At 34.5% G+C, this 15,842-nt stretch overlaps 1 protein-coding gene across 1 annotated transcript; it reads right to left on the reverse strand.

Annotated features, from left to right (window-relative positions):
- Positions 1-2,666: 2,666 nt before the first annotated feature.
- Positions 2,667-8,155, reverse strand: LOC115974678 (serine/threonine-protein kinase/endoribonuclease IRE1b-like). The gene is made up of 6 exons (XM_031095145.1): positions 7,755-8,155; positions 7,411-7,654; positions 5,585-7,059; positions 4,228-4,400; positions 3,643-3,889; positions 2,667-3,256 (listed from the first exon to the last, which is right to left on the reverse strand). Exons 1-6 carry the CDS (start codon positions 7,889-7,891, stop codon positions 2,806-2,808), a joined length of 2,727 nt encoding a protein of 908 aa, XP_030951005.1. The 5' UTR covers positions 7,892-8,155; the 3' UTR covers positions 2,667-2,805.
- Positions 8,156-15,842: the final 7,687 nt, after the last annotated feature.

Genomic DNA, 15,842 nt, shown 5'->3' on the forward strand with positions numbered 1-15,842 from the left:
TGAAAATTGATTTGATGTGTTGGGTTCATTGGGATCCAACTATATTGATTTTGAAAAAGGAGAAGGCAATAGTCCAAAAAGCTGCCCTTTGTAGCCTTGGTTTTCTTTGAGATAATAAAACGCGTTCCAACATTGGTCCAGCGTTTAGTTATCCCTAGTATTATTATTATTTTTTTACTAAAAGCTGTCCAAAGTATAATCATTAATTACTGCTCACTAGTTCTTAAGTATATGTTTTTTATTTTTTAACATTATCCAACAATTAGTTGTATTTCATTTGTAGGATTCTCTATCAAATAAGGGGTTTGAGACAAACGTTGGAATCTTTTTTCATTTTTGAAACTTTTTGAGAACCTCAATCAATACTCAACAGGGTGGAGTTTTCTTGTTTGGCCAAAGAAAGGGAAGTTCAAAACTTGATTAAGAACATATTGATACTATTACTATAATGAAGCTGCCACCATTTTACTTGGTCTTTAAAATATAAGAGCATGTTAAGGATTTGTTTAGTTGGATGGGTAGAAAAATAGGAGGATAGAAAATAGTGGGAGGATGAAAAAGTGAGAGAATAGAAAATATTTTAATTTCTCTCATTTTTGTTTGGTTGGGAGTGAAAAAGTAGAGGGATGAAAAAAATGATTTTGTATAAATTTACTTATACACCTTTGTTAAAAAATGATGACCAATTAAAACAAAAAAGTGACAAACAACCCAAAAAAAATCACCCAATTTATTAAATAATAAAAATCATGTCCCCAAAAAAATTATGCCTAGTAAAACCCAAAAAAAAAAAAAAAGAAGAAGAAAAACAAAACAACTATCGCACCCACAGCCTAAATAAAAAGAAAAAAAAAAGAAAGAAAAGGCAATGTTTAGGAAAGAAAAGGAAAAAAGAAGAAGAGGAACGTGCCCACCCACAGCCTACGAACTGAAAAAAAAAAAAAAAAGAGCATTTTTGTCTATTAAGCCGTTTTAATTTTTCTCTTTCAGTTTTCTCTCTATTTTGGGGAGAAAACTTTTTGGTGGGTCCGGAAAGAAAATACCTGAATTCTACTATTTATTTTCCTTCCTCCTTACCTAACTAAACATATTCAAAAAAATTTTCCATCCCATTCTCTCTCCAAAATTTTTCATCTACTCTATTTAACCTCCAAACAAACACACCCTAATCGTTAAATCATGAAAGAAATAAAAGGATCTCTCATCCAAACAATTGAAAAAGATAAACAAGTATGGCATTTCCATGGTTTGAAGCCAAAGCAGGGTCAATGACTCGGTATGGCCAAAATTCTAATGATGTAGCTTGCAAGTGGGAAATCTCAAATCATAGAAAAAGCATGATATTTTAACAGAAACAGTCAGAGACAAAGAGGTACGATAGTCAGGAATCTTTTTACACGGTTAGGCTTCCCAAATGTGTGAGCTTGACTGCTTCCCAATTCCCAAATACCAAACCCACCCCTTCTTTAAGAGATAGAGAAGGATAAAAGATACTTTTCATATTGGCAATGTTTAATGTCAAAATGCAGATCCTTTTCGTCTTTTTTAAGGCAGATTATTTTGCATTCAGACTCAGAGGTACCTAATTCAGTATTTTTTTATTTTTGTTTTTTTTTCCTTCCGTGTATCTCAAAGTACTGGTCTAGAAAATTCTTTTCAAAGTGTAGGTAACAGGACTTGAACTAGAGACCACATACAGTCGAACCCAGTACAAACACCTTGAAACTGAGAGCCTAACCAACTCGGCCAACCGCTTGGGTTTCTAATTCAGTATTTAGACTTATATTAAGACCACATGGAAAATAAAAAATTACATTACTCTGGAAAAGAGTGGTAGCCGAAAATTTCTCTTCCTACAGATGTTAGCACGTTCAAAATTCAGACATAATTATTGGACATTTGTAAAAAAATAAAAATAAAAGGTCTAATAACTTTGAAAACTTGAGGCAGTCCAGCTTTGATTCAGGTTTTGGGTCCTGCTTCTCACATGTTCTGAAATTAAAGTTTTCTACTTTTTTTTTGGGATGCTTTTTGGGGGATGAGGGGGAAAGGTCAGTCGAAGTAGGTGCTAATCAAACTAAAAACCCATTTGAGAAATTTAAAGATTTTACACTTGACTGCCAATGTATTGCTTCAACAAGTCTCCAGTTTTTTTTTTTTTTTTTTTCGCTAAGTGATTTTGCTGGGGCTACAACCCCCGAGCATCAGGACACAAGGGTACCTGGGTGCCAATAGGCTACTGAGGCCAATGGCACAAGTCTCCAGTTAAGTAATTAATGGAATCCTGATCCAATGTTTTTCTTCAACAAGTAATTCAAATGCAATGGGGAAAAAAACCCACATTCTCCTTTCTCACAAAAGGTAAGCTGCCTCAATTCATCATGTGGTTACTGTTGGAGCCTAAACAACTCTTGATTAAGTAGCACAAAACCAAATAGCAAGATCTTACCCCAAAAAAAAAAGAAAAAGCATCAGCAATACTTGAAGGTCTAATACCAAAATAAGATGGTACTTCTGATTGATCTTATGTACTTCCAAACGCTTTGTTACGTTGTGATAACCTCCAGCCCCAGCTGATCTGACTGAAAAATTCAACTGGAGCTAACTGCTCTGTTTTATAGCGCTAACAACAAGAAACCATCGAAAGATACTGCAGTACACACATTGGCATACACTTTTTTTTTTTTTATTACCAGATGTACACAAGTGTTTGCCATATAATGAAATTTATATTTACATAACTGTGCAAAATTTAGATTCTAGAATACAACAGTTGGGGAGGAACAAGAAGGGAGCGAGAGTAAATTAAATTGGGCTGCTGTTAATATATTTACGAAAGAATTTTTCCTCTTTACAGTACCTGCAAATCACATTATAAACCTCAATTAAGAGTTTTGGAAATCGACTTGAAAAATAACTGTCAAATCCCTCAGGAACTGGCCCCAATAATTCCTTAATTTCTTGAGGAAGCTCCCTATAATGATTCAATTTGTTCCGTATGACACGTAGTAAGTCGCGAATGCTGTCAAACTTATATCGCCTGTAGTGACCAATGTTACTGAGAAATGTGGCTTCCATCTTTTCATCCCATTTCCCATTCAATGCCACTGCTGCAATGCTTTCTAATGCATTTAAGAGCTCAGATTCATTCTCCCTGTCTTCCAATTCAACCCGATCACTGGCATCTCGAAGAAATGAGAGTCTCATCTCTGAATCCCAAAAGAAAGGATGATGCAATACATCAGTAGCCTTTGGCCTACAAAATAATGTGGCCAAGTCATCATTTAAGGACTGAAGATACATTTCAAATTCCAGTGAATACTTTTGGCATTTAGCAATGGGGAGTAACTACTATGTAATCACCAATATTTGTGCTTGTAATACAGACCGAAAATCAATAAGCAGGCTCTTGCAGTACACTAAAAAATACAACCAGAGGATTGCACACAATTATTGGTTCACCACCAAGATATTTTCTTCTGGTAAGATATGGTGTGTGTGTGAGAGAGTCAGAGAGCGCAAGACTTAAACAAAGGCCTGCTGATATACAAAGCTATAATGCTACACAGAATTTTCAAGTTGATGGCTAATAATAGAACCATCAGAACTTTCAAAATTGGAAATCCAGAGACAAAGCATTACCTAATATCTGGGTTGGGATCCAAAAGATTAGAGAAAAGATCAACAGCTTCTGGTATATTCTCTACTAAGAACAGGTCCTTGCGATCGTTCACAATATTCACATCACGTTCAATACTGTCCCCATATGGGTGGTTACCCCCCGTGACACAGAAAAAGAGAACACAACCTAAACTGAACAAATCCACAGCACGTGTTTGGCGCCTATGGAGAAGTTGTTCGGGTGCTTGCCAACCTGAGCTCCCACAACCTATGGTTAACAACATGGATAAATTAGACAGAAAATTCAGTAACAGTTAAAGCCTACACTGTTGGTACATGCAAAGAATAAAGGGGAATCAAGGGGCTTGTTCCCGTTCTTAATCAAATGATACAATTCTAATCTAAAAGTGTGTCAAATATAAAATGCAATAAGAAATAGAAAGCTGATAGGTTGGATCATCAAAAACTTTAATTTTTTTTCTTAACTCTCCATTTGTCACCAATGCTCATCTAATAGTTGGCCTAAACAACCATTTCATCCATGTGTGTGTTTCAACTTTCAAGTGCTATAAAACATGACCAATTGAACCAGTTAAAAGTACATACCAGTAGCATGCTGGCTGAAAGCAGACATGTCTCTGCTAAGACGTTTGCTAATACCCATATCTGAAATCTTTGCACACAAATATCTCTCCTTTATTATTAAAACATTTTGAGGCTTTAGGTCCCGGTGTATAATTCCAAGCTCATGCAAATGGGCAAGCCCAGAAACCACATCTCTGCATAAATGAGTATTCCATCAAATTTCAAGATGTTTCACATGTAATTTGTTATACTTTCATTTGATTAAGGAGAATTACATTTAAGTCAAAACAGAGGATGTCCAAGAAGAAAATCATATTTGGAAAAGGTAGTCTTGTGAAGCAGGACACAGCTAACACATAATGACCATCACCCACATGAACCACTTAATTAAAAGTCCAATTTTAAGCAAATCAATTTGTCACCTAATAATTAAATATGTCAAGACCTGTTATATGTTCTCTACAATCCCTTGTTGGTGTCACAGATTTTTATAGAATCAGAAAAGTCCACCAAAGTTGACATTCTTTTAAGAACTAATCCCTCTAACAACTTATGTTACAGTTCATCACTCTGGTATCAGATGTAGTTGGTAATTTTCCCTCCCATACACTGTAAAATTGGAGGGCAACAGTCATAAAATATTATCAGTGTCATCTTCATTCCATAATTAACTTTAGTTGTTGTCAAAAGAGGTGCTGCTAGTAAGGAGCTGTGTTTTACTGTTTTCATCACCCTATTATCAGTATTCCAGAAAGCTTAGAGCACAATCCTACCTCACCAGCTAGTCAGCTAAGCAATTTAGGGAAATCTGATAAATAATGTAACAAGAAGTCCGTTACAGCTACTTTCGTCAGGGACTTGTTGATGTTCGAATCTCATTAAATTTTATGAGATCCTAATTGATTTCATTACAGATGATATAAGAGATAATTCTTTCATTAAATTTTTCAATCCCACCCTAACAAACTGTATGTCATCATTAATAATAAAATGATGCAACATCAAGCATAAACATAGCTGTATAGAAATATTTAAAGAGATGGCACCATCAAAATGAAAGATAGATATTGGAATATTGTTGAATGCATGGTTGTATATGAATTGGAAATAAGTTAATGGAGCAAGTTGATTCTAATTGAATATCATGTAAAAATTCAATGATATCACTATTTTCTTCTGAGGCTTATTTTTCACCATGGGTATAAAGGGACTTCAATAAATTATGTTAGAACCTTCAGATTGGTAGGACACCCTACCTTGCATGCCAACCATTGCAGAAAGACATGTACTACATGCAATTGCTAGTGAATTTAACCAATTAAAACACAATAATTTGGGAGAAGAAAAAATGGGAGGTATGGAAAGGTGTAATACTAACCTCATCAATTTTAGCAACTGGGGTGCTGGGTATCCATTCTCCTTCCACAATTTAACATTCTTGTTGTTTTCCTTTATTGACTGTAATTGAGCAGTATGCTCATCCAAGAAGTTTGAGAATTGATCCTTGGTAATTATTTCACTTTGAAAAGATTCAGAGCATAAGAAAATAAATTCATTTAAGTTACAAGTACAACGCTCCAAAGCAAGATAAACAAAATTTTGATCATCTTCCACCCCATACCAACGAACAATATTTGGATGCTGATCAGAAGCAATAAGATTCTGAATCTCTTTCAAAGCCACGTCATGATGGGTCTTCACAAGACGTTTAACGGCTACAGGACGACCATCATAAATTCCCTCAAGTACAATGGTACCATTGCTTCCCTTAGCAATTTCTTTGTTAAAAACAAGTAACTTACCAATACTACGTCCATCAACATGAACATCTACACGATCAAAAAGATATTTTAATTCATTTCCTTCAATGTGTGGAATTCCTTTAGTGTCTCCAACTTTATTCTCAGGCGAGATATCATCTGGCATTCTCTGATTATTGGAACTTCTCTTATTGTTTCCCGATCTCCGAGTTTTCTTCTTTTTGGGAGTCCCAGCATGTATATTGAGCTCCTCTCTATGCCTATTCAACTTAAGCCATTCTCCAAATCTTAAATAGGGGTAAAAGATAACGCCCATAATGCACATAAGAGCTGAAAGAAAAGGGATAAAAGTCCTTATTTGGGAACCTTGCCTAACCAAGACCCCAGGGCTCTCATCCTCAAAAGCCCCAGGGTTCTCATCCTCAGAAGCGGGCAAAGCAAGCACTTGTCTGCCTTCATTTCTGGGAGGAGCCAGTTGTAATAGGTCAGCAGCCCCTGAGGAAGACTTGCGTTCAGCAGCAGGCAGAGAGAGTGGGCTGCCTCCAGAAAGACCAGTTACTAATCTATTGAATGCAGGAAGAGATTCCAACCATATATGATCACGAATTCGGAGGACACTAGGCTTTGAAAGATAAAGCAATTGTGAGTCAACATCACCCCCGTACTCTAAACTAAACCCATTCTCTGATTTGGGAGAAATCCCACCAAAAGAACTCTCTAGTTTTTGATTTTTAAAATGAGCATCAAATTCAGAAAAAGTCACATTCCACAAGACTTTTCTATTGTCTGCTGAATAATGTTGGAGTAAATAGTCTGTCCTCATAATGTAAAGTGGCTGCTCAACTGTTTCCAAGTTCAAAGCACCAAACTCTACCAATTCCTCACCATCTTCATCCGATAAAACTGGGTTTTCTTCAGCACCTTGAGGTGCCGATCCGGAAGGATAACCATCCAACTTATAAGTATTAACTAATCTACCGGACTTGGCATCAACAAGATAAACAGTGGTTTTCTTTGATCCTACCGTGACTCCTCCATCCTCTGAAATGTATGGAGCATTTTTCAAATAATCTCCAGCACTCATTCCAATTTTCTGGTGCAAAGAATTATTGTGAATCAATAACTCAACCATGCCGCAATAAACAAAAAAAAAAACCTTTCACATAAACAAGAAGCACTCTAAGCACTATGTGATGCGGACAATAAAGATTTCAAGGAGAAAAACAAGATTAAATAAGAAAAGATAAAAAAATATGCGTGTCTTGTTTTGATGTGGGACTTTCTTGACATAAAGGAATTATTGTAGTCAATAATATTCAAAGTGAGATTGAACAACTTATAAAGTCCCACTATGAAGTTCCACAAACAACACTAACGTCAATAATTGCAACATTTGAACAACTTATAAAACACATGATACATATAAAAAGGCGAGTTTGCGTACCACTTTCTTGAAGCTCTTTTTATGCAGATAAAGTGACCAATCATCACCGCAATCTATATAGAAGTCATTATCACTATTACTCAGTTCAGAGCCATTGCTTTTATCTTTGTCATTGTTAAGAACCGCCCGATACGACGAGTAAATGGGCTGTCCAGACGCAAAAGACCACAGAATTTTCCTTGATCCAGTGTCCACTAAATATATTCTTCCATCCAAATCCGCCACTACCACTAGCTCACTCTCACTTAAACCAAACACAAACATAGAATCAGAAACCTCGTACACACATTTCCGAAACCTTAAAAATCCTATTACATAAATACAAGAAAATTAAGGGTACTTACATAGTGGGAGAGTGCAAAGCTCTGAGATTTCGAGTGGAGAGGGAGGTCTCTGTGATTGCTGAGTCCGAGAGACAGCCAATCAAAGAAGAAGATATCACTGTCAATAGAAGAACAAAGATCAAAACCTTGAGTCCCATCCTTCAGATTCGACCACGAAATTGAATCTGTATGCCACGCCAAAATTTGAAATTTTTTGGTTTTTCAAAATGGGATTTGGGGGTTTCGAAATGGGTCGAAATGAATTCAGGGTTTAGATTTGGGAGATTCGATCAAACGGGAAAGTGTAATATGATTGAGGCTTTTTTGGGGGTTCAATTTTTAGGGTTTTGTTTGAAATTGGGAGAGGATTGAATTTTTTGCAGTTTTGGGCCGTTACGGCAACTCGTAGAGGCGTGGCTGCGCGCGTGGTTTCATGATATGGTGGGAATTTTTTTTTTTTTGGTTAAAATATGGTGGGAAAATTATTATTAAATTAGAATTGCGGTGGATCCAAATTATTTTAATAATAGGGTAAAACTATTTTAGTTTATTTTAGTCAAATATTGCTACATTTAAAGACCTTTTATTTATAATCTTCTAAACTTTAATAAGTACAATAAATATAAATATGTGCCAAAAATATACAAAAAATAATTTAGCGTCTTCCATCCACATTACATTATGCTTTAATGATAATCTTTAATTAGAACACAATTGAATGTATTTTTTTTAATTCCATATTCAAAAAACCAACAAATAAAAATATCATTAGTTTAAATCTCCCATATTTCTTCAAGCATTATGATTGGTAAAGAAGTTTGACTAATGTTGTTTGTAGTTTTTTGAAATACGCATGATTAAAAAAGTGTGTAGAAATGTGTGTAATATTATTTAAAAACTGAAAAAGAGTTGTTTAACAATTCTACTAAGCTAAGGCTAAATTTCTTGTATTTAGTTATTCTTTTAAGAAATATAATGAATTTAATATTTAGAATCTCAAATCTCAATATTGACAAACAATTGAAAATCAAACCAAATACTTTTATATATATACTAACCTCATCATACGCGCTTTGCACGTGCGATGAGACTTTTTTTTTTTTTTAGTTTAATATAATTTTTCAATTTGAATTTATTTATTGTTAGTAAGGTTACACATGAAATGATTTTTATAAAACTAAAATTTAGGATTTGATATGGAGTAAATTGTTGGGAATAGTGTGTGCTAGTTTTTAAGAAAAAAAAAGAGAGTATAAAACGTATGTGACATATGTTTAGATAGAAAGTGTGGTAATTTTTAGGAAAAAAGTTTCTCCAGTAGTTTTTTTTTTTTTTTTTTTAATTTTGTTGAATTACAATTTTAACCCTATTTTTTATTTTTTAAAAATAAAGATTATCTAATTAGATTAAGGGTATTTTTGATATTTTTTTTAAAACCATAACTAATTTTATGAATCCTCTTAATATATGGAGATAACAATTTTATATAGTATACATCTATAAATCAAACTCATTCCTTGTAAGTAAATAGAAAACAGTAATTAAAAATTATCATTCACAAGAATACTTTGCATAATGCTCGAATCTTTTAGACTCTTTTTGGTTTGATAAATAGAAATGCATGCCATGCCAAAGATCCAAAAATTCAGTAATCAATCTTTCCTAAAACGAAATTATATGAGGTTGGGGATGGCCACTAGTCACTCATTTTTTATTCTACAAAAATAAGAGTTTTATGCACTTGATTACTATGAATTGTTAGAATTTTGGAGAAATTATTCAATACACATAGTTCATTACATCTCTCTCTCTCTATCTCTCTCACATAAATATAAGTCACATGTGTGAGACTTAAAAGTGCAGCCCACCTTTATGTGAGAAGAATTAAAAAAATTTCAACGAATTTTGAGATTTTTTGTTGTTTTCATGTTATCTTTATTGTAATCATAATTGAGTTCAATTGAGGAAATAAGAATTTTATTACTCCCCTCTTTCAATTTGTTAGTCCTCTATTCTATTTTGGAATGTTCCAAAATGAAGTCCTCTTTCTAAAATTAATAAATAAAATTTCTATCTTATCCTTTACTTTATTTAAAAAGTCAAAGTTATTCTTTTTCTATAATTTAAATTAATGAGAGTAGTTCCAAAAACTTATACACTTTTATTCAACAAACAATATAATAAATGATATTCCCTTGAAAAGTTGAGTTTTTGAAATAAGACAAATAAATAGGGATGAAGGGAGTATTATTTTTATTTTTATTTTTATTTTTCTACTATGGTAATGGCCAAAAGTTTTGAGGTTTTTTGTCATTTTAGTGTTAGTTCTGTTTGATTTTGATAATTGGGTTTAATTGAGATTATTAGAATTTGAGATTTCTATATTGTGGAAAAAAGTTAAATTTTAAATTAATTGAAATCATATTATCATAACTCAAAAGTACCACAAAAGTTTTGTTTTGTTTTTTTGTTTTATATATCTACTAATTTTGAAGGGTATAAAAGTGAAATTCCTTCTAACCTTTTATCAAAAAAGGAAAAAGAAGACCTAGCTCCAAGATGAACATTTTTTTACTATGGAGTTTTAATAATTATTTTCTAGGAGGAAATTAGTCTTAGAGGGAGCCATTAAGGTAAATTGCAAATTACACCCCTAAATTTTGAGAGCGTTTGGATTTTATACCATGAAATTTTAGAATTTGGATTATACTCCCTAAAGTTTGGGGGTGTGAGTGTTTGGATTTTACACCATAAAATTTTAGAATTTAGATTTTACTCCTTAAAATTTTGAGGGTATTTGGATATTACATTATAACATTTCAAAATTTAAGTTGTAAAATTCAAATACTCTCAAATTTTAGGAAGTAAAATCCAAATTCTAAAATGTTAAGGTGCGAAATCCAAACATCCCACACTTCATGAGGTAAAATCTAAATTTTGAAATTTTAGGGTATAAGATCTAAATACTTTCAAATTTTAGAGGTTTAATTTGCAACTTACAAAAAAGAAAAGCAAGTTGTATTACCACTGCCTCCGCCTCCTCCTACTCCTTGTTGATCGAGGAAAAGGATAACACCGTGTGGTTTATTTTCAGGTTTCAATTTCCAACGGCATTATTTGCAAAACCACAAAGCTGGCCTTTTCAGTTTTCACCTTGTTTCTTTTTATCAATCCTAACCCACGTACGCTCTCTCTCGCATATAAAGATTTGGTTCTGTTAACACTTTGATCATGGAGTACTTCAACAGCTTTCCCATTCAAGAACACAAGTACTGCCACCACTGGGGAACATTATCCATATCTCCTCTTAATTCTACGACTTATAACAAGCTACCTTCTGATGAGAGTTTCTTTAACAATCTTTTAAACAAATATTATCATTCGGTATCAGTTGGAATATTCCAAAATCTTAGAAACCCAACTAACAATCAGAAAATCACGCAGAGAGAAAAATTGGGGTTGAGAATTGAAAATATCGTTCAATTCTATTTTCAATTTGTTGCATCAACTAATAAATTTATATTTTAATCTAACAAATAAAAACAGAATTTTGATTGAAAAATAATTGTTTCATGATAAGAATAGCTAGCTAGGTTTATCATTTTATTTTGGGTGAGTAATTAGAAATAATTAATTAAGTTACTAATAAGTGCAGTAATTTCTTTGTGTCAAGGTACTATAATTTGTCTTTCTCAAAAAAAGCAATCAAGTGGGTTTGTCCCACATTGCCCAAGTGTGTGTCTCCCAATGGGTTTAAAGCCTTCACACAACATTCAAGAGTTACCGGCTTTTGTATGTTGTGAGTTGTGTGATATTAAACCTAGGTTCCCACTCCCCTGTGTGCAAGGACGAACCTAAGTGTAGGGGCCCAAGGGGGCCCGGGCCCCCTTGGGTACAAAAAAAAAAATTTTTAGTATGTAAAATTTTCAAAAAAAGGCTTGGGCCCCCTTGGTTTTTAGCTCGGGCCCTAGTTAGTAATAGTCCAAAAGAGACAGAGAAAGTGAGAGACCCATCACGCCATGACGCCGCTGCCCATGCCCATGCCCATGCGAGAGAGACCCATCTTGCTACCCAGTACCTACGCCGCCATTAGTTGTCGCATACCCAAATTGGAGACCCATCTTGCTGCCACCACGGTTGCTCGATTTGCACTGCCCAGTCCAGCTTCGTTGCTCCACTGCTCCAGCCTTCACAGTTCACAGGTATTTAATCTATCATTTCCTTCAAAACCTAATATAATGTTTCTGAATCTCAGAATCTAAAAAATCTATGCTTGTGGACTTGTAGTGTTTGTGTTTTTACTGATGAGTGATGAACTAATGTTGGTGATTCCGTGATTGTGAATCTAAAAATTTATTCTGCCTGTGGTGATTTTTTTTTTTTGGCTTTGTGACTTTGTGTTTGTGACTCTCTCTCTTGTATTATATATATATATATATATATATAGAGAGAGAGAGAGAGAGAGAGAGAGAGAGAGAGAGAGAGAGTAGAGTTTGTAAAGATTAGAGAATATATTAGTGTAGTGTTTGTCTGTTAGTTCTTTGTTGACTGGTAGTTGGGCAACAATAAAGACAAGTGACAGAAAGAAAAAGAAGTTAACAAAAGAAAAAGAAAGTAAAGTTAAGAAAAGTTTTTGTTAGTAGTGCAAAATAAATTTATAGTGCCTGCAGTGGGATTGGGTTAGTGTCTGAAATATGGAGAGTACAAGACAAAGACAAAGAGAAGACAAAGACAAAGATAAATAAAGGTAAAGACCAAAGACAAAAGAAAAAAACAAATCATATAATATAGAAAATTGTCACACATCACAAATTTAAGAAAATAACAGTGATTCACTTGCGCCTATTGTTAACTCATAATGCTAAATTAAATAAAATTATAAATTGAAAAGAAGTGAGAAATACTAAATTTATAATTAAATGCATCATGCATATTACCTAGATTCTAGTATTTGTCTTTAGTTAGTAACAACAACCGTTGGTGAGATAATATATATAATTCTTATTTTATTTGTAGATCATGAAAAAATCAACTACAATGTTTGATTTTTTCAAAAGAAAATATTCAAATTCTTCTGAAGTCAACATGGGATTGCCAACTACTAATATTGCTATTCCAATTTCAGAAAATATGGATGTTCCAATTCTAGAAAATATTCATTCCCCAATTCCGAAAAATATCAATGTTCCAATCCCCAGAAATATTCAATCCCCAATTCCAAAAAATGCCGATATCCCAATTCTAGAAAATAACCATATCTCTTAAACACAATTTCAAAAAGTTGATCTTGATATATTAAAAAACAATGATTTTTGGGTATTTGTCTTGGTTGATAGTTTATTAATACTATATGGATGTGTATTTAATTTTTTTTTTTTTTGCTTATCTCCGACCCCCCCCCCCCAACTTGAAATCTTGGGTCCATCCCTGCCTCTGTGTGTGTGTTTCAATCCTGTGTCTTTCTAAAAAAAAAAGGTACTATAATTTGTCAGATGTCTCTAATAGAGTCAATCTTGTCCTACATATAGACATCAAATTCTCTGATTTTGGTTAGTATCTAATCTATCTCTGAACTCCTTAAACAACAATAAGTCTAATTTTATATATATATATATATATATAAATTAGACTTTTTCTTATGTTTCATAGTGACCTTGAAAATGAGTTAGAAAATGTATTCTGGGGTTTGGAATGCACAAAAAAGAAATTAATAACATTTCTTATATAGTTCATGTAAGGGCACAATTTGGTTCCCAAGCCCAAAAGGTAACTGGATCTGGGCCCAAAGAGCTCAATACAATGAGTTTGTAGAGAGTGAGTTAGAAAACTAAACTCTAATGAGTTGGATAACAATTATGGTGGATCCAGATGACAATCAAGTAAAGGTAGACTGGTTTTATCCAAAGAAAATCGTCTTCGGTACAATCTGAGGAGATTAGTTCTTGTATATATCTCTTTTAAATTTGGTTACAAGTCCTGTTCTTGTTCCTACAGTATTTTTTTTCTTAATTCCCGATCCCCTTCCCTCAGGGTCTCCTTTCTATTTTATACTATATTCTTTCTTTCATCTCCACCCTCCACGTGTAGATTAGGTCGCTGGTGTTTATCTTTGTCCCATCAGCACCTTCTAGAAGTCTTTGCGAGTAGCTGTAAGGTTGAAAATTACTGTTCAAGTATCACTTCTACATTAATGCTGCCAGAGAGTTAGCTACAGAGCATTTAATGCGGTGGTGGTAGCTTTCTCTTAGATATTTCATAACTTCCCTTTATCCTGCGCCTTCATGATGTGTATTCTTATCAATAGGATATCTCGAAACGTTACTCTGGATGGTAGACCACACCTTTTGACCTCTGCTTTATTTAGCCAAGGAGGCATTCCTTCTCGGCCCACCTTCCCCAACCTTCTCGATCATAGCTTGCTCGTGGAGTTTTGATTCTTACATCTTCACTATCGTTTATCTGTCCTTGGACTACTAAGCGTCCTTGGACAAGGCCTACGACCCAATATATACTCTTGGGCCCTTTATCCCTACAATAGCCCCTTAAAATTTCCTTCTTTTGCTCCTTGAAAAAGAAAGAGATTTTGATACTTCAATCCCTATTTTGCTCTTCCCTTACATCATTCCTGTCTGTGTAGGTGTTTTTTCAACTGCCTAGAAGGCAGAAGCATGCTCCTAATGTTTCGGCATTTGGAACGCAATTGCAATTAATTCTTGCGGCTCCATGTTCCCCACGTTCTACGATACGATAGGGATTGAGTGGTTGAGAATTTTATGGGAATGCGAGTAGGAGTTTTCCCACTCGCTCTTCTCTTGCATATATATACTATTAAAAAACTTTATCCATCTCACTTTTCGCATTCAAAATTCAAGAGCTAGTTCGAGAAGCATTTCTTCACTCTCGTAAGTAGTTCCTAGTCACTTCTTCCTTCTTTCTTCACTTCGGTCCTTCCCTTTTTCTTTTTATTCAGTGTCTGTTCTCTCCTCGGCCCACTTAATTTTGTTTTGTCTACCTATTCCCTTCCTTTCCCCTTTCAAATGGGTATCAGAGAATGATAACCAAGATGTTTGAGCCACAATTAGGCAAAAATATTAAGGTTTATATAGATGATATGGTGGTGAAGAGTAAGGTGGTGTCCGAGCATGTGGGAGACATCGAGAATATTTTTGAAATACTAAGGAGATATAAATTGCGCCTCAATGCTTCCAAGTGCTCTTTTGGTATAAGATCAGGTAAATTCCTGGGCTATATGGTCACTCATCGTGGAATTGAGGTCAACCCTGATCAGATTAAGGTAATTAATAGTTTGCAGCCACCTTGGAATCCTAAAGAAGTCCAGAGATTAACAGGAATGACTGTCGCCTTAAACTGATTTATCTCTCGGTTAGCGGACAGGTGCAGACCTTTCTTCTAGTTGTTGAATAAGTGGAAGGAATTTGGGTAGATCGAGAAGTGTGTCTTGGCCTTTCAGCAGCTTAAGGAATACCTTTCTCGGCCAACTATTATGTCCAGGCCCAAGGTGGATGAGGTTTTGTTTGCTTACATTGTTATGGCTTTCCATGCCGTGAGTTTGGTGCTGATACGGGTTGACAGTGGTGTGCAGAGACCAGTTTACTATGTGAGCAAGTCATTGCATGAAACAAAAGTTTGTTATTTACTACTAGAGAAGGCCATTTTAGCAGTAGTACATGCTACATGTAAACTCCCTCACTACTTCCAATCCCACACAGTTGTTGTTTTAACTCAACTTCCACTTCGATCACTACTTTGGAGTGTTGATTACACAGAAAGGATTGCCAAGTGGGGTACGATTCTAGGGGTTTTTGATATCAAGTATATGACTCGCACCTTTATCAAGGGTCAAGTCCTTGCAGATTTGGTGGCTAAGTTTGCTAAATCCCCATTAGAAGAGGAGGTAAAGAAGCAGGACATGGATGGAAAATCAGTTGACATGGTCTCCTTGCAAGAACCTTTATCTTGAAGGGTATACGTTGATGGTGCAACAAATCAAAGAGGATCTAGAGTGGGGCTAGTTTTAATATCTCCTGAGAATATCACTATTGAGAAATCCTTAAGATTGGATTTCTTGGCCACAAACAATGAGGCCGA

The sequence above is a fragment of the Quercus lobata genome, chromosome 2 (genome assembly GCF_001633185.2).
Source record: "Quercus lobata isolate SW786 chromosome 2, ValleyOak3.0 Primary Assembly, whole genome shotgun sequence".
NCBI classification, from domain to species: Eukaryota; Viridiplantae; Streptophyta; class Magnoliopsida; order Fagales; family Fagaceae; genus Quercus; species Quercus lobata.

What these genes read in the sequence shown, in the direction of transcription:
- LOC115974678 (XM_031095145.1), bottom strand. Translation starts at nt 7,891, where the DNA reads ATGGGACTCAAGGTTTTGATCTTTGTTCTTCTATTGACAGTGATATCT. An exon ending in AAAAGAGCTTCAAGAAAGTG is followed by an intron (nt 7,060 to 7,410) that starts GTACGCAAACTC and finishes TCTTTGCACCAG; the next exon opens with AAAATTGGAATGAGTGCTGG. An exon ending in GATCCCAACCCAGATATTAG is followed by an intron (nt 3,257 to 3,642) that starts GTAATGCTTTGT and finishes ATTATTTTGTAG; the next exon opens with GCCAAAGGCTACTGATGTAT.